The sequence below is a fragment of the Thamnophis sirtalis genome, unplaced genomic scaffold (genome assembly GCF_051295495.1).
Source record: "Thamnophis sirtalis isolate CommonGarterSnake01/CBP01778 unplaced genomic scaffold, rThaSir2_p1.2 scaffold_14, whole genome shotgun sequence".
NCBI classification, from domain to species: Eukaryota; Metazoa; Chordata; class Lepidosauria; order Squamata; family Natricidae; genus Thamnophis; species Thamnophis sirtalis.
In genome coordinates, this window is record NW_028261394.1 from 29,233,758 (window position 1) to 29,255,787 (window position 22,030).

The window sequence follows — 22,030 nt, forward strand, 5'->3', positions numbered from 1 at the left end:
CCTGGAATACTGTTTGCCACCATTTACTGGGTCTATGTCCATGATGGTAAACCTATGGCATGTTTTCCAGAAGTGTGTCAGTGTTTGTTGCATAAATTCAAATCCAGAAAGCAAATGCCGTCATTCATGAAATCCAACGTATATCAAGTGTACTTCCACTGGGACTTCCTCATAAAACTATTAATGATGTGCAACTTCTTGGATACAAAATTCCCAAGGTAAAGGTAGAAACCTATGAGTGGGAACGGTATAGTGTTGGTGATTCTCCAGGCAAATCTGTAGTTGTCTGATGTGAGATCTTTCTCTCTCTGTCTCTCTCTGTCTCTGTCTGTCTGTGTGTCTGTTTCTCTCTCTCTCTGTATCTCTGTCTTTGTCTCTTTGTCTCTCTGTCTCTCTGTCTCTTATCTCTGTCTCTGTCTCTCTGTCTCTGTCTGTCTCTGTGTCTCTCGCTGTCTCTCTCTGTCTCTTTCTCTGTCTCTCTATCTGTCTGTCTATCTGTGTGTCTTTCTCTCTCTTTGTCTCTCTGTCTCTGTCTTCAACCATATCTCAATGGGATCCTTCTTGAAGTTCACCCAGAGCCATGTCTGACAATGAGGGTTTTCCTCAAGATGACCTCATTTGTTTTGACTTCTGCAGGACACTATGATTTTGGTCAACATCCAGTCTGCCCATTGTGATGAATCCCAGTGGAAGTTTCCCAATGAGTTCAATCCCTCCAACTTCCTAAATGAAGAGGGGGAATTTGTGAAGCCAGAAGCCTTTTTGGCATTTTCAGCAGGTGAATGATTCTCTATGTATTTCTCTCACTCTCTGTATCACTCTCTCTGTCTCTCTCTCTGTCTCTCTATCACACTTTCACACACGCAGATACACACACACACACACCAAACACACACAGTCTTGTTCTTTCTCCTTCTGTTTCTCCACACGTTGACTGACAATTCTTGCAGCATGCAATGATCCCAAACAACCCAAACTTTCTTTAGAGAATTATGGAAGTCAGCTCCTGGGCTTTGATTACACGTCAATGTTCCCTAGGAAAAGGGAGCCAAAAAGAATCACAGGAACCATGTTGAAAACTATCATTGCAAAACAGCTGAAAAAATGTTTCCTTCTGGTCACAGAATTCACTCTAGGGACATCATCTCCTGTGTCTGTGAAAGCCTTGTGGGAGGTTCTCTGTGTGAAAGTCTCCTCGGAGATGGTTGGCACAAGATAAAGCAGGCAACCTAGTGAATTCCTGAGCCCCTTCAGACAATTCTTGTGCCTTCTTAGTAACTGCCTCAGTTGAAAGAGATTCTCTAAAGTAAAATCCTCCAGGGGATGTTTCTCTAATAGGATTTACAGGTACTCCTCATTTAGTGACTGCCTTGTTTAGCAATGATTCACTGTTACAACAGTGATGGAAAAATACCTTTGCAGTAATGAAAAGAACATATGTCTGTAACGAAAAGTAAAGCTGGAATCAGATCATCATTGCAGCCCAGAAATAAAAATAAATCTAAGCTTTATTGACAAAAAGGGACCCTGATAAGAAGGGCTGAGTCACTTAAATACAGGTAGTCCTCGCTTTACGACCACAATCAAGCGCATGGAATGCTGTTACCTTCCCACTAAAGGCAGTTCCTATTTTTCTACTTGCATTTTTACGTGCTTTTAAACTGCTAGGTTGGCAGAAGCTGGGACAAGTAATGGGAGCTCACTGCATTACGCGGCACTAGGGATTTGAACCGCCAAACTGCCGACCTTTCTGATCGACAAGCTCAGTACCTTCTTAGCCACTGAGCCACCACATCCCTTTTTTCAAGGATAAAAGAAGGCAAAAACCCCCACCAACTTTGGAAATATCTCTGCTAAATTTATTTCTAGGATATTTGCAGTTTGGCCCAATATTTCATTCAGTCAACATTCCATTCTTCCTCTTTAGTGGCCTTCAGTTTAGCATGAGTTTAACGATCTGGCTAGATGATTTTAGGGCCTTTTTTATCTTGAAAAGCTTCATTAAATTTGATCATAATCATGGAACATTTTAATTTTGGAACAGAACCAAGCAGGTCTAAGGAATTGTAACAAGCTGCCAACTTCCAGAATCTGTCTGGCTTCCCTCTTTCTTCTTGTCTTTTCAGGACCAAGAGTCTGCTTAGGGGAAATCCTGGCACGGATGGAGCTCTTCCTCCTTTTCACCAGCATTGTCAGGAACTTCCAGCTATCCTGGCCAGATAAATCCCAAGCACCAGATTTGACACCATACTTTGCGGTTACGCAATCCCCATCCCGCTTTAAGGTGTTGCTGAAATGTCGCCAGCCAAGTGGGTAGATTGAAGTGATGATCTGCAAGATAACCCATTCAAGACAACCTCGTTCTCTCCAGCAGCTGGAGGCCTCCTCTGTTTCAAATTCACCACAAGATCACTTTTTGAAATGCATAAATAAAGGGCTATCTTATGCCACATTTTCTAATGGATGACTAGTCTTCTTTATGAGGGAGATGAAATCCATTTTCGTTGTCTCTCTTCTTTTTCTTCAAGGTTACTCAAAGGAAGAATGGAGAAGAGCAGAGCCCATAGCTTTTTTATCAAATGACTCTTCCTAGCAGGAGAATCTGGTTCCTTACAGAGTGGAGGGAGCTGTAGAGCTAGAATGACAAAGGAACTCTTGGCTTCAGGGGAGGGGGGGGGCAACTTGCCTTGGTCTTTGCAGTCAACCATTCCAACCAGACAAGCGAGGCCAAGTCAAGAAACAGACACCACTGGGTTTTCAAATATGCTACTTTGTTTTATTATTTATATTTTATTATTTTATTATTTTATTATTTATTTTACTATTTTACTATTATTTTACTATTTTACTATTTTACTACTATTTTACTATTTTACTATTTTACTATTTTACTATTTTACTATTTTACTATTTTACTATTTTACTATTTTACTATTTTACTATTTTACTATTTTACTATTTTACTATTTTACTATTTTACTATTTTACTATTATTTTACTATTTATTTTATTTATTTTATTTATTTTATTTATTTTATTTATTTTATTTATTTTATTTATTTTATTTATTTTATTTATTTTATTTATTTTATTTACTTTATTTACTTACTTATTTTATTATATATTTGTTTTATTTGTTTTATTTGTTTTATTTGTTTTGTTTGTTTTGTTTGTTTTGTTTGTTTTGTTTGTTTTGTTTGTTTTGTTTGTTTTGTTTGTTTTGTTTGTTTTGTTTGTTTTGTTTGTTTTGTTTGTTTTGTTTGTTTTGTTTGTTTTGTTTGTTTTGTTTGTTTTGTTTGTTTTGTTTGTTTTGTTTGTTTTGTTTGTTTTGTTTGTTTTGTTTGTTTTGTTTGTTTTGTTTGTTTTGTTTGTTTTGTTTGTTTTGTTTGTTTTGTTTGTTTTGTTTGTTTTGTTTGTTTTGTTTGTTTTGTTTGTTTTGTTTGTTTTGTTTGTTTTGTTTGTTTTGTTTGTTTTGTTTGTTTTGTTTGTTTTGTTTGTTTTGTTTGTTTTGTTTGTTTTGTTTTATTTATTATTTTATTTGTTTTATTTGTTTTATTATTTTATTGCCTAGAATGTTGAGCTTGTCGATCAAAAAGATCAGCAGTTCGGCAGTTCGAATCTCTAGCAAATGCAAAATATATTTGGCTTTCTGACACTGGTGGCCACATGGGCAGCTTTGCTATAGTTTGACTACGGCACCCACTTTTCACAGGGGTGACCCTGTATAGTTCCTGGAAGCATGTCTCCCAGATCTTTGGGGGATGTGACAACCCAGCATGATTGAACCATGGCCTTTGGCTCTTGATGTGATAATGCCAGAATAAGGTCTTTGGATTTGATTTGAATGTCTTTGGATTTGATTGAACTAAGGAGAAAATCCCTAACGGTGAGATCAGTCAGCTAACGGAATGGCTTGTCTCCAGAAGTTTGGGTATAGGGTCTCTTGCCTGAGCAGAGGGTTGGACTAGAAGACCTTCAAGTTCCCTTCCAAGTCTTTTATTATGTATCCAATGGAACGGCTTTCCTCCAGAAGTTGTGAATGCTCCAACACTGGAGGTTTTCTTTTTTCTTTTTTTAACAAAAGGGTTTTTAAAAAAAAATTAAACGCACAATAAAACATTGGACACAGTGTAACTGTCCCGGCAATGTCTTTTGCCATACATACTAAAATGTAAAGTTAAATATCATAGCCACCTTGCTTGTTTCAAAACTCTCTGTTAACAAGCTGTTTATTGTAATGTCCCTCGTGGAAAATTTTCCACGGCATCTTGTCTATCTCAAATCATCCCAAATGTGATATATAGATCGTCCTGGGTCAAATGTCCACGTTTTTTTTTTAAAGAAAACTTATTTGTGTGACCAGATTGTGCACTTCGGGGTGATTGGTTTTCTGGGGTCGGTGTTGGTAGGGGAAGGACATTGCAGCCTCATTAGAGGCATGCTCCAGGCCAGAGATGCCTTCGTTTGTTTGGTTGTTTCCCCCCACCCCTTTTTGTTTGGTTAATTCTGGTGCATTCTCCAGATTCATAAAAGGAAATGTTTTATGACATTTTAGGGGGGGGGGAAATCTAATACTGTACTTTGACATTCCTTTTCCTAAGGAAAATTGCTTTCAATTTTCTGCTTGCCAAAGGTGCAAAAGTTATGAAATCTGGCTTCTGATCAAAGTTTACTTTGAAAGATTTAATCTTTGGTTGATTCACCAGAGACACAGCCACGGAGGAGCACAGAATAAATCTGTGTTTTCGGCATGTCTGTTTTCGGATGGCTGATCGTTCTTTCTCTCCTATTCCTCTGGTTCTGGAAGAGCCAACGTCCCAAAGGTTTCCCCCCTGGGCCATGGAAGCTGCCCCTGCTTGGGAATCTGCTTTATTTCAGTCAGAGGGAGCCTCTCAAGAAGTTGGATCAGGTAAGGCTTTTAATCCGCTCTCGTGTTAACCTTTTTTTTTTTTTTGCCACTGCAGAAAGAACTGAAAGGGAATAGGGCGTGTCTATTCATTTTTCCACACGAGAGCCAATTATTTTGCTGGCCACCAGATTTGGAATAAAAGTTTTAAGAGTGTTTTGGCGATGAGAAAATCACGGCCATTTGAGGCGGAGGAATCCTAATGCTTAAAGGGGATCAAACTTTTGAAACATTCACCAGCTCTTTAAGGGGAATTAGGTTCACCTTCAAAACAGTTTTCAAACGAAACACTCGCTTTCCAAAACCTACTGGAGAAATTTGATAGTCTAGAACATGGGTTCCCAACTAGGGGTGGGATTCAAACATTTTAGCAACTGGTTCTCTGCCTGGTTGCTGAGCGGGCATGGCCATGGTGGGTGTGGCCTACTCGGCCTCCTGCACCATGGTGGGCAGGGGGTGCATTTTTATCCTACCCAGACTCCGGAAGCTTTTCTTGAGCCTCCGGGAGGGTGAAAATGGTCTCCTCCTGCCTCTGGAGGCCCTACAAAGGCCTATTTCTGGACTTCTGGAACTTTCAGGATGCCCGGTTTTTGCCCTCCCACAGCCTCTGCACGGCCCTGCACTTACCTGGCATGATGAACAGGTTAGACTCCTGGGATGGGCAGGGTGGAGTGGGCAGGGCACTGCCAGCCAGTCCTTGCAACTACGAGTTTGGCGAACCAGATGTAAAATTAGCATCCAGTTCGCCTCAACCGGTCCGAACTGACTGAATCCCACCCCTGTCCACAACTCCTGTTTCATGGGCTGGCACCAGTCTGCAGCCTAAGGAAAACTAGTTGCACAAACAAGCAAAGTCCCATCTGTGGGATAAATGGCAGCACACGAAACCATACCCCCTCCCGTCTATGGGAAAAACCTCCCTCCGCCGAACCAGTCCCTGGTGCCCAAGAGGTTGAGGGCTGCTGGTTTAGAAAGTTCAAAAGCCCTTTTGGTGCTGGTGGTTAGAATGCAGTATTGCAGGCAAACTCTGCCCACTGCCAGCAGTTCGATCCTGGCCGGCTCAAGGGTGACTCAGCTTTCCTTCCAAGATCAGTAAAATGAGGACTCAGATTGTTGGGGGCAATAGTCTGATAGTGTAAATTACCCAGAGTGTGCTATAAAACATTATGAAGGGGTATATAACTCTACGTGTTGTTGCTATTCGAGAAGGCTTTTGTTTATCTACATCAATCAGTAATTTATAATTCAGCTGAATACAAAGTAAAGCCATTCTATATTTCCCGCCCTCCCAGTTTTATTCTTTAAATTATGAAAAGCTGTAAAGAAATAAAATGTTTAATGTTATTATTGCATTTTTATTAGAAGATATGTTAAGTAGGAAATAAATAGCTTTACAATGTTTAACTGTTCAATGTATTATAATCCATGGAAGGATGTTGCACAGAAATATTTGTACCCAGACGACACACTGCTTAAGGAATTATTTTTAAAATTGAAAAATAAATTAAAAACTTCTTAAAAAATGAAATGAAATAGAAGAATCAAGTATAGGTAGATAAATAATATTCCAGGGCATCCTTGGTTAACAACCTTTCATTCATTGACCACTCAAAATTAGGTTAACCCTAAATGGAGGGACTTATGACCATTTCTTGAAGTTGCGGCTACTATAGTTTCCCTGGAATCATGTGATTGCAACAATAATTATTCATAATTAGAATAATAGTGTTCTGTACTCAAATGATCACCACTTGCAATTTTCACTGCTGGCTTCCAACAAGCAAAGTCAATGGGGAAGACAATAGGATGTTGCAAATGGTCATCAGGGGACATTGTGCTTAATAGTTCCATGATATCTTCTATCTCTTGTCTTCTGTGATTTTGGCAATCCACTCAAGAGCCTCTACGGAGATTCACAGTCATCCACATCATGGTTGTCCCAAAGGTGCTTTTTCAAAAGGCAAGTGAACTTTCTCCTTGAAGACATTTCATTTCTCATCCAAGAAACTTCTTCACTTCTGAAGTGTCAGCACTGAAGAAGCTTCTTGGATGAGAAGGAAAATGTCTTCGAGAAAAAGACAAAGTGTAGTGCTGAATTTGAGGTGAGGCTTGGTAAAATAGAGACAAAATAGCAGGTATTACCATTAAATATACGTGTTTATTCAACTGAGCAAAGATGGGCCCCCTCTAACAGAGAGGAAGCCCAGAACACACAGAGATTCTTGTATCTAAAGAATCTAAATCTAATAAATCTAATCTAATAATCTGCCATGGTGGTGCAGTGGTTAGAGTGCAGTACTGCAGGCTACTTCTGCTGCCTGCTGGCTGCCTGCAATTTGGCAGTTCAAATCTCAGCAGGCTCAAGGTTGACTCAGCCTTCCACCCTTCCGAGATGGGTAAAATGAGGACCCAGATTGTTGAGGGTAGTATGCTGACTCTGTAAACCACTTAGAGAGGGCTATAAACCCCATGAAGCAGTATATAAGTCTAAGTGTTATTGCTTATGCTTTTTTCCTAAACTCTACCTAGCAAGGCTGGCACATAAGAGATACAGGAATCATCCAGAAAGTCTGGCACACAGTAGATAAGTTGTCAAGATGTTCTTAATACACAGGGAGGTTCTTTAGGGACACTGGGTGGTCTGTGGCATCTCAGGACATTCGGTGTTTCCCTAGGGACTTTCCACAGCCCTCCAGGTGTCTAAAGATAATGGTGTCTTCCGTACATACACATCTTCCAGGCTTCCCCCAGATATGGTATGGGAGCAGCTCTGCAGAGGACAAAAAAAGCTCTACAGAGAAGCATTAAAACTGCTCAAAACATCACAGGGCTTCAGCTACCAGCCCTGGATGACATCTTCGCATCACACTGTTTGAGGAAGTTGCGTAACATTCTCAGAGACTTTTCCCATCCTGCTTACAATCTTTTTAGACTGTTGCCTTCTGGCAGAAGATACAGAAGAATTAAAACTCAGACTACACGTCTCCTGAATAGCTTTTATCCCAGAGCTATCATTGCAGTCAACAATGAACTAAAGAGCCACCATCAGTGAGCTGTTGGACAGCACTACTTGGTCTGTTGTGTGGATGCTTGGGTGGTTTAAGGGCGGGGAATTGTTTTGGTGGGTGGGGAGTATGTTTGGGGATTGTTATGTGTGTTGGGCCTGGTCTCTGGGTGTTATGTGAATTTCGTTGTATGTGTAAACTGTGTATATATGTACAATGACAATAAAGTAAAGTAAAGATTCCGTGTCAACAAAAGACAGTCCAATTGCCTTTTGAAAAAGCACTTCTGGGACCACGCAAGACTCTTTCGACAATTCTGCCCCTGGCAGCTTTGGAAGCCTGAAAAGGAAGGAGAAATATCAAAATTGGGGAGTGGTGCTCAGTGGAGCTAGTAAGTAAGATCTTTATTACGGTCAAAGACCAGCAATATACATTTGTTTTTACACTATATTAAAAAAAATACTAGCATTAAAATATAATTAAAAAGTATTGACATTAAAAGTGGATAATAACATTATGGTCCAAAGATTGTTAAAGGTATGTCCAGATAATTGGTACAAGCTGGTACTTATACTGTAGCCAATTTTTTTCTTATGGACATTGCAGCAGCACAGAACTTTGCCACTGCATACGTGGTAACCCGGTTAGTGTCCTGGAGGAGAAAGCCTAGATAAAAATTGTCTGCCCTCCCTGGCAATCTCTCTAATAAGGGGAGAATATATGCAGACCTACAAGCTCTGTGTAGCTCATGTAATAGTACATGTGAATTATCTTCCACTTCTCCTTTACCACATATACAAACACGTTCGGCTATAGGTGTTCTCTTATACCTGCCCTGGAGGAGTGCTGAAGGAAGAATGTTAAATCTGGCTCTGAAGAAAGCTATTCTCAGTGGAGCTATAATTTCTCAGTTGCTCCTTCCTTGCTGTGGCACCACGAGAGAGCAGATTTTGAACTCTTCTTCTAAGAAATATGCTTGCACAAGAGCAACCTTCTGCATTCTGGCCAGACTGGATAAAAATCACTCTTCTCTTTAGTGGCTCCATTCAGAGGTGGGTTCCAGCAGGCATTACTGCTGGTTTGCTCATTCTCAGAATTGTAATTTTCAGGTTCCCACCAAGAATGTTATAGGACTCATTGTTTATAAATATTAGAAGCAAAGAGACAAACTAAACAAGGTGTCTCCACAAGGTGGAGAAGAATAATAGTAATACAGTCTTAGTAGGTAATTTGACAGTGGTGAGGGAATCGTTTGTTTAGCAGAGTGGTGGCATTCGGGAAAAACCTGTTCTTGTGTCTAGTTGTTCTGGTGTGCAGTGCTCTATAGCGTCATTTTGAGGGTAGAAGTTGAAATAATTTATGTCCAGGATGTGAAGGGTCTGTAGATATTTTCACTGACCTCTTTTTGACTCGTGAAGTATACAGAAAGGAACATTGGCTGAACACTTTGGGGGACAGAGTTGGATGGAGCTCAGATAGATTCCTCAGGTAGCTCCTTGATGACATATTATGTTAAAACATTGCAGTGATTGGTCCCCACTAATTTCCCGATGCCTTTATGCTAACAATTCTGGCTACTTTATTTCAGCTAGGAAAAAAATATGGTCCTATCTTCAGTCTTTATCTTGGAAGGACCCCTGTGGTCTTGACTTATGGGTTTCCTTCAGCCAAGGAGGTTCTCGTGGTACAAGGCATAGAATTTGCTGGGAGAGCATCATTTCCTATAATGGATGCCATCACTAGTAAGAAAGGTAATTGAATATAATTTCCAATCCCGCCTCTTACTCTGTTTATTCTTGGTATTCTAATTTTCTGCAATCTGGACGGTTGATCAAAGTTTCCAGCAAGAGAAAGAAGAATCTCTTGAAATATTGGAACTAGCTCTCTTCTCCTTTCTTTTGTAACATTTATTATCATTGTTGTTATTGTTGTTATTGTTGTTATTGTTGTTATTGTTGTTATTGTTGTTATTGTTGTTATTGTTGTTATTGTTGTTATTGTTGTTATTGTTGTTATTGTTGTTATTGTTGTTATTGTTGTTATTGTTGTTATTGTTGTTATTGTTGTTATTGTTGTTATTGTTGTTATTGTTGTTATTGTTGTTATTGTTGTTATTGTTGTTATTGTTGTTATTGTTGTTATTGTTGTTATTGTTGTTATTGTTGTTATTGTTGTTATTGTTGTTATTGTTGTTATTGTTGTTATTGTTGTTATTGTTGTTATTATGTTAATCTTTGGTGAGATTCATAGCCTTTGGGGCTGTTTGGTAGCTCAACAGCTCGAGTCCTAACCAAGGACCTAGGAACTGTTAAGGTAACGTCGGAGCAATAGCAATAGCAATAGTTAGACTTATATACTGCTTCATAGGGCTTTCAGCCCTCTCTAAGCGGTTCACAGAGTCAGCATATTGCCCCCAACAATCCGGGTCCTCATTTTACCCACCTCGGAAGGATGGAAGGCTGAGTCAACCTTGAGCCGGTGAGATTTGAACAGCCGAACTGCTGAACTGCAGTCAGCTGAAGTAGCCTGCAGTGCTGCATTTAACCACTGCGCCACCTCGGCTCCTCGAGGATATAAGCTGTTCCAAGTAGGGTGGTTTTTTGCAGAATCAGAATGTTCAAGTCTGATAAATTTAAAATTTCCAAATAGCAAGGTAGACCTTTAGGTATTGCTCCAAGGGCTCCAATTACAATCGGGACAACACTCGATTTCTTTTTCCACAATCGCTCAACTTCAATTTGCAAGTCCCGGTACTTTGTGATTTTTTTCTTGCTATTTATCTTCAATTCGTGCATCTCCAGGTATTGCAATATCAATGAACCATACTTTTTTCTTTTCAACTATTGTTATGTCAGGTGTGTTGTGGGTCAAGTGCCTGTCAGTCTGGATTCTAAAGTCCCACAAGATCTTGACTTTCTCATTCTCTAAAACCTTCTCAACCTGATGGTCCCAGTGGTGTTTGCTGTACTCAAATCCAAACTTTTGGCACAATTTCCAGTGAATGATCTTAGCAACACGGTCATGGCATTGTAGGTACTCAATTTGTGAAATTTTGCTGCATCCACTGATCAAGTGGTCAACTGTCTCATCTTTCTCATTACAGAGGTGATATTTGTTGTTAGTGGTAACATGTTGAATTTTTGCCTTCATGTAATTTGTGTCTAAGGCTTGTTCTTGAGCTGCCAAAATAAAGCCTTCTGTTTCTTTTTCTTTTTCTGCTCCTGATCTTAACCAGTTCCACGTTAGCTTTTGGTCAGCTTTGCCTTCAATACTTTTCAAGTATTGGCTATGCATAGCTTTGTTTTTCCAATTTTCAGCTCGCTTCTCAATTACTTCTTTCTTATATTCAGCTTTTGTCTTAGTTCTCTTTAAGAGGCCTCCTTTATTTACTTGCTTAATCATTGGTTCTTCACTTTTCTAGATGTAATCATTCAAGCTTTTTTCTTCTTCCACAGTCTGTTTTACTTGAGTCCTTGATCACCCTCTGCTCTTGGCAGATATAATCGGTCAACATCACTTTTAGGGTGCAAAGCATGATTCACTGTCATAAGCTTCCTTGTTTTTCTGTCCAAATTGTCCAACTCCATCTGGGTCCAGTCAATTATTCCTGCAGAATATCGAATCACAGGTATAGCCCAGGTATTTATGGCTTTTATGATGTTTCCTCCATTCAATTTGGACTTTAATATCTTGTGAATTCATCAAATGTACTTGGCTGAAGTTAATTCCTTGACTTTATTATGCATTGTCAGAGGCTTCTAAAATCCCCAAGTACTTCTAGCCTTCTTCTGGTTTTACTGCCTTTATCATTTCTTCATTCTCAAGTTCTATTCCATCATCTTCTATGACCTTGCCTGCTTTGGTTGCCATTGTTGCACATTTGTCAATTCCAAACTGCATACCAATGTCTTGGCTAAATTCTTTTGTGCTTTCAATTAATAAATTCAGTTCAGGTTTTGTTTTACCAAACAGCTTCAAATCATCCATGTACACCAAGTGTGAAATTTTCAGTCCTTTCTTTGCAAGTTCGTATCCACAGTTCATCTTCTTCAAAATGATTATCAGTGGTAGCATTGAGAGTATAAAAAGTAGGGGTGAAAGGGAATCACCCTGGAAAATGCCTCGTTTAATTTCAACTTCATCCAGTTCTTCCTCATTAGCTATAAGCTTCGTTTTCCAGAAGTTCATTGAAATTTCCATGAATTTTTGTATGTTGCTACTGATGCCAAAGTATCGGGACTTGCAAACTGAAGTTGAGTGACTGTGGAAAAAGAAATTGTGTGTTGTCCCGATTGTAATTGGAGCCCTTGGAGCAATAACTAAAGAGCTACCTCGCTATTTGGAAATTTTAAATTTATCAGACTTGAACATTCTGATTCTACAAAAAAAACACCCTACTTGGAACAGCTTATATCCTCCAACGTTACCTTAATAGTTCCCAGGTCCTTGGATAGGACTTGAGCTGTTGAGCTACCAACCAGCCCCAAAGGCTGTGAATCTCACCAAAGATTAATCAATAATAATAATAATATAGAGATATGAGCTTTTAGCTGTGAAAATTTATTCTTCCTTTTTACACCATAGAAACAACAACTCAATGTATTTTGCTTGGCATGGTTATCTTTTATTAATTTTGCTGTGAGTGCAAAACCATTGTAATTTCTGTTCATTTACTAAATTAGTCATATTTGAAAAGAAACTTTTACTTTAAATATAAATAAGAAGATAAATCACTTGAATGGTTGTAGTCCCAAAGGTGCTTTTTCAGGAGGCAACTGGACTTTCTGGTTTTTCTTTGAAGACGTTTTGCTTCTCATCCAAGAAGCTTCTTCAGCTCTGACTGGAGGGTGGGGAATGGAAGGATTTATGCTCCTTGCAGACAGCTGGTCATTTTTGGGAATATAAATCCTTCCATTTCCCACCATCCAGTGAGAGCGGAAGAAGGTTTTTGGATGAGAAGCGAAAAGTCTTCAAAGAAAAACCAGAATGTCCAGTTGCCTCTTGAAAAAGCACCTCTGGGACAATCATGACTTGGATGACCGAGAATCTCTGTAGACATTTGAATGATTGTCCAATGTTTTTTCCAGGTATCCTGACATTAAGATATGGTGAAATATGGAAAGAGCAAAGAAGGTTTTCACTGATGCTCCTCAGAAACTTTGGAATGGGCAAAAAATCAATGGAAGAAAAGATCCTGGAGGAGGCATCATATTTGATTCAAGTGTTTACAGAAAACATAAGTATGCTCTCCTGGGACTGGATGGGATCATTGGGAATTGTCACTTCAGTGTTCCTAGTACGCAGTCATTTAAATATGAGCCAACAGTGTGTGGTAGCAGCCAGAAAAGCCAATGCAATTTTAGGCTGCATTAACACAGGGGTAAAATCAAGAGAGGACATGGGGGCTCAGTGGCTAAGACGCTGAGCTTGTTGATCAGAAGGTTGGCAGTTCAGCAGTTTGAATCCCTAGTGCTGCATAATGGAGTGAGCTCCCATTACTTGTCCCAGCTTCTGCCAACCTAGCAGTTCGAAAGCATGTAAAAATGTGAGTAAAAAAATAGGGGCCACCTTTGGTGGGAAGGCAACAGCGTTCCGTGTACCTTCAGCATTGAGTCAAGCCAGCCACATGACCCTGGAGATGTCTTCAGACACCGCTGGGTCTTCGGCTTTGAAACAAAGATGAGCACCCTAGAGCTGGAAATGACTAGCACATATGTACGGGGGGATCTTTACCTTTAGAATCAAGATGACGTGAAGACCACATCTGGAGTACTGCATCTAGTTTTGGTCACCACATTACAAAAAGGATGTCGATAGTTTGGAAAATGGGTGGAGAAGTTAATTAGGGGCATGGAGACTAAAACATATGATGAACAGTTACAGGAATTGGGTATAGCTAGTCTAGTGGAAAGAAGGACCAGAGGTGATGTGATAGCAGTGTTCCAATATCTGAAGGGCTTTCACAGAGATGAAAGAATCATCCTTTTTTTCCAAATCACCGAAAGGCAAAACAAGAAACAAAAGACGGAAGCTAATCACAGCATTTTCTTCAAGAGAAATTTAATTTGTTGACTGTTCATTCACCATGTCCGTCAATGTATAGAGCCTGTCTCCTATTTTCTTTCACTGCCCCAAGGATCTATGCATCTATGTGCCAGGCCTGCAGCCATGTTCCTTTTGGATCTTTGTCCTGCCACACTTCTACTATGTTGTTTCTATAGTGGAGAATTGGGAGGGGGGATAGTAAGGAGTAGAATGTTATGTAGCCAAAATAAAATTCCTTTCTAAATTGCCAAGGTCATTCTTTGTCTCTGCACCTGACTGGAACTGGATGGGTAAAACTGCCAGCATGGCAGTGGAAGATTGGATCATGTGATGGATTGGTGGATGTGGGGGCAAGATCATGAACTTTAATTTGGGTGGAGACAACTGAAAAGCTTCAGATTCGGGTTTTCTCCGATGTCCCAGCACGGCTCTCTTAATAGATTGGAATTTTGAGCAGTACTTTGCCTTGGACTCTGATTTAATGTTGGATGCTATCTGGAATGCTGACATTATGATAATTTCATTTTCTTTTCTTTCAAAGGTATGCCTTTTGGCCCTTATGAGTTTGTGGACACTGCAGTCATCAATGTAATTTCTACTATACTCTTTGGGAAACGTTTTGAATATGACAACATGTTCCTCAGGACTTTGCTGGATGACATACATCAAAGTTCCAAAATGACAACAGGACCCTGGGGATTGGTATGCTTCACAAGGATCCTGAAGATGGTTTGAAATTAATCCACAATGAATTGCAATCTAAAAGTCCATATCTCACTCGTTCTGGAATGCATTGGTTTTCTATTGCAATTAGAGCAGCATCTCACCAGGGTGTAAGGACAAGCGGGTGAAGCAATCTGGTCCCAACTTGCAGTTATCCCAATTGAATGAGGGCTAGTTTCAGCACTGAAATGTAATCTTATTGGGCCACTTGATTCCCGATCAAATTAGGAATGAGAGATATTGCAAGGTATTTCTTTTCCTGTTCCATATACTACTAAGAAGATCCGTTGTGATCAAATTAGTCAATATTTCTGTACCGAAATCTAACCTATTGGGATATTTTGAGATAAAGGTAAAGGTTCCCCTCGCACATATGTGCTAATCGTTCCTGACTCTAGGGGGCGGTGCTCATCTCTGTTTCAAAGCCAAAGAGCCAGTGCTGTCCGAAGACATCTCCGTGGTCAGGTGGCTGGCATGACTAAACCCCAAAGGCGCATGGAACACTGTTACCTTCCCACCAAAGGTGGATCCTATTTTCCTACTTGCATTTTTTATGTGCTTTGGAACTGCTAGGTTGACAGAAGCTGGGACAAGTAACGGGAACTTACTCGGTTACGCGGCGCTAAGGATTTGAACCACCAAACTGCCGAGCTTTCTGATTGACAAGCCCAGTGTCTTAGCCACTGAGCCACCGTGTCCCTATAGGGATATTTTACCTCCCATCAGAGGATAAGAGATATTTACCTAAACTCTGTACAACATTTTCCTACTCAATATATATCCATCAAAATAAAATTAATCAATGTTCATTTTTTCTGTTTGCTGGCAGCTTTACAATGAGATGCCCTTGGTGAGAAGCCTTCCCCTGCCCCACCAGACAATACTCACCACCGGAAAGAAAGTAGATGTTTTTATTAAAAAGGAGGTGGCAGAGCACAAGGCGACCATGACTCCCGGAGAACCGCGAGATTTCATCGATGCATATTTAGAAGAAATGCAGAAGGTAGATTCCCTCAGTCTCTTTTAGTTGAATTTGTGGTGATTTTCTTCCCCTGTCATTTTGGAATTGTTTTCCTGACATTACACGTCTTGAGAAGTTACCAAAAACATTGACACAGGGACTTTTTTTAGATGTTGAGACATACCTGTGAAAGCCTGTAGAGCAGGGCTGGGTTTCAACCGGTTCGCACCGGTCCCTGCGATCCGGTTGGTCGCCGAACCCGGAAGTAAGTAACTTCCGGGAACGGCGAAGCCCCCCCCGCGCCCCCGCGCGCCCGCACACCCGCGCCCGCTCCTTACCCGGTTTTTTTAAATTTCGCGCTTTCCACACATGCGCAGAACGCCTGCGCGATCCTCCAGGAGCAGCTGGAGCATCGTGCAGACGCTAATATGCATGTGCGCGCCGCGTGCGTGCACACGCGTGCCGCGTGCGTGCGCGAGGACGCCGCCGGCCTCGTTCCAACCGATCCGGTTGGAACGGGGCGAGAAACCCACCCCTGCTGTAGAGATTCTCAGTCATCCAGGTCATGGTTGTCCCAAAGGTGCTTTTTTTCAGGAGACAACTGGACTTTCTTGTTTGTCTTTTGAAGAAGTTTTGCTTCTCATCCAAGAAGCTTCTTCAGCTGTGACTGGATGGTGGGGAATGGAAGGATTTATACTCCTTACAAACAGCTGGTCATTTGCAAACTTTTAAGAGGGTCATTGAGGCCACTTGGAACATTATCTGTCTCCTCAGGGTCACCTGAGTGATGCTCCTGGTTCCTTTAGTCTGCAATTTTTTCCCTCTGGGAATACATTCCTACTCTCATACCATTCAAAGGATGTTCATCAAAAATTGTATAACTGTTACAATTGTATAATTGTATGGGAATTTCCCTGAACTCTTTTTATCATGGTGGGTTAGAGGGTAGTGTTAACTTCCTTTCCCTACCGGTTTGCAAATGTGAGCATGCGTGCATGCATTCCACCTTCCGCGCATGCACTTTGCCTTAAAAATGGGCCTAAATGGTGTGCTGTAGAGCCAGGGTGGGTGGGCATGGCCACCCATGGTTTCTGCTACCGGTTCGGGCAAACTGGTCAGAAGCAGCAGAATGCCACCTCTGGTGGATTGTCACTAGGAGAATTGATTGTTCCTCCTGTCCTTGTTTCCTTTTCCTTTTTTAGTCATGTTACTCAGAATGAATCCCCGTTTTTTTAAAATGGATGTTGTCAACTCTGTTAAAAAGTACACGTGAGTTGGAGAGCCTTTCTCTTAGTTTGTTTTAACATCATTCTTTGTTTTAACTGACAAAAGCCAGAGAGGATTGGTTCAAGCTTTGAAGAAGGACAGCTAGAAATCTTACTGTCTGATCATCTTGTGGCTGGAGCAGAGACAACGTCAGGAACACTGCAGTGGGGGTTGCTGTATTTGATGGCCTTTCCAGAGATCCAAGGTAAAGAATTATGAAACGGAGTTCTTCACCTGTAACAATGGTAGGATTCAAATGTTTTTACAACCGGTTATGTGGGTGTGGCTTGGTGGGCGTGACAGGGAAAGGATACTGCAAAATCCCCATTCCCTCCCCACCACACTAACCTGCTTTCCAGCTCCGTTCTTCTCCTGTTAAGTGCTTTTAAATTGTTTGTATTGTCTGTTTGTCTTTGCCTTACTTTTGTAATTTCCTCTCCCTTGGCTTTGTTCAGCTGCCCTGAGTCCCTTTGGGGAATAGGGCGGCCTACAAATTGTATAAAATCCAAATCCTAAAATCCAAATGCAAACAAAAGAAGATCAGTTGGGAGGCAGCAGGGACGTGGCCAGCCTATTTGCCGGTTCCCCGAACTCCTCAAAATTTCCTCTACCGATTCTCCAGAACCAGTCAGAACTGGCTGAATACCACCTCTGATAGTAACACTTCACTTATGTAAAATGATGAAGGGTCCTGAAAGGTCAGATTCATGGCTGGGAATTTTGTAATTGCACTCTCCTTCTATCTGGTGGACACCCGGTTGGGATGTATATCAAGTATGTCTGCACAGAGCCAGTGAAATGTTTTTCAGAGACTGACCAACCCATTTGTTCCTCAGAGAAATGCTGGAAGGAAATAGACACGGTGGTGGGAAGCAAGGCAATCTTGAAGTACGAAGACAGAGAAAAGTTGCCCTACACCAACGCCGTCATTCATGAAATCCAACGCGTTTCAAATGTTGTTCCTCTTGGAATTCCCCATGCCCCCATTAAAGATGTGCAGCTTTTTGGATATAAAATTCCCAAGGTAAAAAACCAAAAGAAAACAAACCAGAAGTCTTTAACTGTTTCCCATGAAGTGAAGTATTAGCGATTCTGAATATCTCCCTGACTTGAGAGATGTGTTATCTCTGCAAGAGCAAGAGGAAGCAAGAACTGAGATTCAATCCTGTTCTCTTTTTCTTTTGAAGCTCCTTTTTATGAACGTTCCATAGACCTATTTATCACTTTTGTTGTTGTGTGCTTTGGCAAACGGGCATCGTTTCTTGGGGTTCTCTAAAGTGCGTGCAGCAAAAGGGTCAGATCTGAGCCATTCTTAGTAAGGAACAATGGGTGATGGCTCATGATGCGGTATTTGATCAGATCTCTTGCCTTGATCCCTCACTCCTCTTTTTCATAATTCTGAGTTCAACTCTGCTTAATCCAGCAGTGTGGTCCTAACCAGTTTGTCAAGAGTACGTTTTACACATGCACAGTTGACTGAAACTGTTTTTGCATGTGCAGAAAGATGCTGGCGATGGCAGAAGAGACCGGGGAACTGGTTCGGGGGCTTGGCAGGCCTGGGTCCAGTGGTGAAATTCAAAGTTTTTTACTACTGGTTCTATGGGTGTGGCTTGTTGGGCATGGTGTGGCTTGGTGGGCATGGCAGGGGAAGGATACTGCAAAATCTCCGTTCCCACCCCACTCTGGAGCCAGCCAGAGGTGGCATTTGCTGGTTCTTCAAACTACTCAAAGTTTCCGCTACCGCTTCTCTAAAACCTGCTGGAATTCACCCCTACCTGGGGCGCTGCCTGTTCCAGCAACCAAGTCCGCCAAGCCACTAATGGTTTGGCCGAACCGAGATGAACTGGTAGGAACCCCCCATTGGTTTAATCCATAACTTTTCCCTTCCATCTCACTTCCATCTGCTGTCCTTCAACCACATCTCAATGGGGTCTGGAAGTTCATCCGGAGCCATTTCCGAAAACAAAGGCTTTCTTCAAGATAACCTTATTTGTTTTGGCTTTTGCAGGACACTGTGGTTTTTGTCAATATCCAGTCTGCCCATCGTGATGAATCCCAGTGGAAGTTCCCCAATGAGTTCAACCCCTCCAACTTCCTGAATGAAGAGGGAGAGTTTGTGAAGCCAGAAGCCTTTTTGGCATTTTCAGCAGGTGAATTTGTTTCTGTCTCTGTCTCTTTATCTGTCTGTTTATCTGTCTGTCTGTCTGTCTGTCTGTCTGTCTCTCTCTCTCTCTCTCTCTCTGTCTCTCTGTCTCTGTCTCTGTCTGTCTCTCTGTCTGTCTCTGTCTGTCTCTCTGTCTCTCTCTCTGTCTCTCTCTGTCTCTCTGTATGTCTCTCTCTGTCTCTGTCTCTCTCTCTCTCTGTCTCTCTCTCTCTCTGTATGTCTCTGTCTCTCTCTGTGTGTGTATCTCTCTCTCTGTATGTCTCTCTGTCTCTCTCCCTGTCTCTCTCTCTCTCTGTATGTCTCTCTGTTTTTTTCTTTCTGTGTCTCTCTCTATGTCTCTCTGTCTCTCTGTCTCTGTCTCTCTGTCTCTCTGTCTCTCTCTGTATGTCTCTCTGTTTTTCTCTTTCTGTGTCTCTCTCTCTGTCTCTCTGTCTCTCTGTCTCTGTCTCACTCTCTCTCTCTGTATGTCTCTCTGTTTCTCTGTTTCTCTGTCTCTCTCTCTCTGTATGTCTCTCTTTCTCTCTTTCTCTCTCTGTATGTCTTCTGTCTCTCTCTGTATGTCTTTGTCTCTCTCTGTCTCTCTCTGTCTCTCTCTCTCTCTCTGTATATCTCTCTGTATATCTCTCTGTATCTCTCTCTCTCTCTGTGTGTCTCTCTCTCTCTCTGTATATCTCTCTGTATCTCTCTCTCTCTCTCTCGGTATGTCTCTCTCTCTCTCTCTCACACACACACATACATTTATGACCTTCACAGAAAATAAAGAAAATAAAGGTGAAAGAAGATCATAACATAATCATGGTTTCACTTAGTACCTGGTCTCACAACTAAGTTCACAGTCACAATTGTGGTCACTAAACAGTTCATTTAGTGACAGTTAAAAGTTACATCACTGAAAAAAGGGACATGTCCATTTTTCACACCTATGACCGTTGCAGCATCCTCACGGTCATGGGATCATAATTCAGACACTTGGCAACTGACTCATATTTATGACTTTTGCCCTTTCCTGGGATCAAGCAATCCCCTTTTGTCACTTTCTGCCAATCAAAGTCATTGGGGAAACCAGATTCACTCAACAAAGGTGCTGCTAACCTATCAACTGCAGTGAGTCACTTAACAACTGTGGCAAGAAAGACTGTAAAATGGGGCAAAGCTCACCTAGCAAACGTCTCACTTAACAACATAAATTTGGGGCTCAATTGTGGCCACACATCGAGGACTACTTGCACTATACTACCAGGATCAGATTGAATTATTATTTTTTTAGCAATGGAGCATTTTCACTATTTCATCACTGCAGCCCACAAAGAACGACAAACCTAAACTTTACTGTGGAAAACAGACCCTGACAAAAAAGGGTTGTGTCATTTAGGTGTTCTTACAACTCAGAGCCTTTATTGTGCTCTCCCTCTCTTTGTAAGAGAGAACGAGACAGGTACCTGATCAGAATCAGAGATGAAAAGAGGAACTGAAGTGTGAGAGAAAAGAAGTGAAGATTGATTTGAGAATAAAGCAAGCCCCCCCCCCCCCCCCACAAAGCCTAACCAACTTTGGCAATTTAGTGAAATTTGGGATCATTTTGTGGAGGGCCAAGATGGAATAATTTGTCAGCCCTCAGCTGCAGGGGTGAAATCCAGCAGGTTCTGACAGGTTCTGGAGAACTGGCAGCAGAAATTTTGAGTAGTTCAGAGAACCGGCAAGGAGTAGGGAGGGAATGGAGATTTTACAGTATCCTTCCCCTCTAGTGGGGAGGGAATGGAGCTTTTGGAGTATTCTTCAACTGGACTGGGAGGGAATGGAGATTTTGCAGTATCCTTTCCCTGTAGTGGGGAGGGAATGGAGCTTTTGGAGTATTCTTCAACTGGACTGGGAGGGAATGGAGATTTTGCAGTATCCTTCCCCTGGAGTGAGGTAGGAATGGAGATTTTGGAGTATCTTTCCCCTGGAGTGGGGAGGGAATGGAGATTTTACAGTATCCTTCCCCTGCCATGCCCACCAAGCCACGCCCATAGAACTGGTAGTAAAAAAAATGAATTTCACCACTGTTCAGCTGTCTGAATGACTTCTTTGCTTTGCCTTTTTCAGGACCGAGAGTCTGCTTAGGAGAAAACCTTGCTCGGATGGAGCTTTTCTTCTTCTTCACCAGCATTCTCAGGAACTTCCAGCTATTGTGGCCAGATAAATCCCAAGCTCCAGATTTCACACCACACTTTGCAATTACTCAATTCCCATCCCACTTTAAGATGCTGCTGAAATGTCGCCAGTCCTGTGAATAGAATCCTTTATTCTTTATTGGCCAAGCGGGATTGCGCGCGCGTGCACACACACACACACACAGACACACACAGACACACAAACACAGAATTTGTCTTCGGTGCATAAGCTCTCAGTGTACATAAAAGTTAAAAGTTAAATAAATCATGATCATAGTCATCATAAAAATACATTCCTCATAGTCATAAGACACAACATGATCACAACATGACCTCGTAGATGACCCCCACTCTGTCAAGGACCTGGGAGTCCTCATCTCAAATGATCAAAGTGCCAGAGCTTACTGTAACAGCATTGCCAAAAAGGCATTGAGAATTGTAAATCTAATCTTGCGAAGCTTCTTCTCCGGTAATATTGAACTGCAAACCAGAGCCTACGAAACTTTTGCTAGACCAATCCTCGAATACAGCTCATCTGTCTGGAACCCGCACTTCATATCATACATTAATACAATCAAATGAGTCCAGAGATATTTCACAAGAAGAGTCCTCCATTCCTCTGGTCGCAACAGAATCCCTTATGCCACCAGACATGAAATTTTGGGCTTAGAGGACTTAGAACAAAACCTTTGGTCTGACCTAAGCATAGTACATAGTACATAAAATTATCTACTATAATGTCCTACCTGTCAACGACTACTTCAGCTTCAACCACAACAACACACGAGCACACAATCAGTGACGTGC

General features: G+C 41.4%; 2 protein-coding genes across 2 annotated transcripts in view; both read left to right on the forward strand.

The window, feature by feature from the left end:
* Nucleotides 1–2,354, forward strand: part of LOC148042761 (cytochrome P450 2D17-like) — a 67,161-nt gene extending 64,807 nt beyond the window's left edge. Inside the window, 2 exon segments of the mRNA XM_087729293.1 lie at nt 637–778; nt 2,127–2,354. Coding sequence (XP_087585419.1) covers nt 637–778; nt 2,127–2,317 — 333 coding nt within the window. The 3' untranslated portion in view covers nt 2,318–2,354.
* Nucleotides 2,355–4,692: 2,338 nt separating this feature from the next.
* On the forward strand, nt 4,693–21,384 carry LOC106540566 (cytochrome P450 2J6). Its single transcript, XM_087729451.1, has 9 exons — nt 4,693–4,909; nt 9,500–9,662; nt 12,999–13,151; nt 14,498–14,658; nt 15,509–15,682; nt 16,973–17,111; nt 17,743–17,930; nt 18,915–19,056; nt 21,156–21,384. The coding sequence occupies exons 1-9, from the start codon at nt 4,751–4,753 to the stop codon at nt 21,344–21,346; spliced, it is 1,470 nt and encodes a 489-aa protein (XP_087585577.1). The 5' UTR covers nt 4,693–4,750; the 3' UTR covers nt 21,347–21,384.
* Nucleotides 21,385–22,030: the final 646 nt, after the last annotated feature.

Excerpts from the sequence above, each read along its gene's own strand:
- LOC106540566 (XM_087729451.1), top strand. The coding sequence starts at position 4,751 with ATGTCTGTTTTCGGATGGCTGATCGTTCTTTCTCTCCTATTCCTCTGG. Across the intron at positions 17,112-17,742 it reads GGCCTTTCCAGAGATCCAAG|AGAAATGCTGGAAGGAAATA; the intron begins GTAAAGAATTAT and ends TTTGTTCCTCAG. Across the intron at positions 17,931-18,914 it reads TTGGATATAAAATTCCCAAG|GACACTGTGGTTTTTGTCAA; the intron begins GTAAAAAACCAA and ends TGGCTTTTGCAG.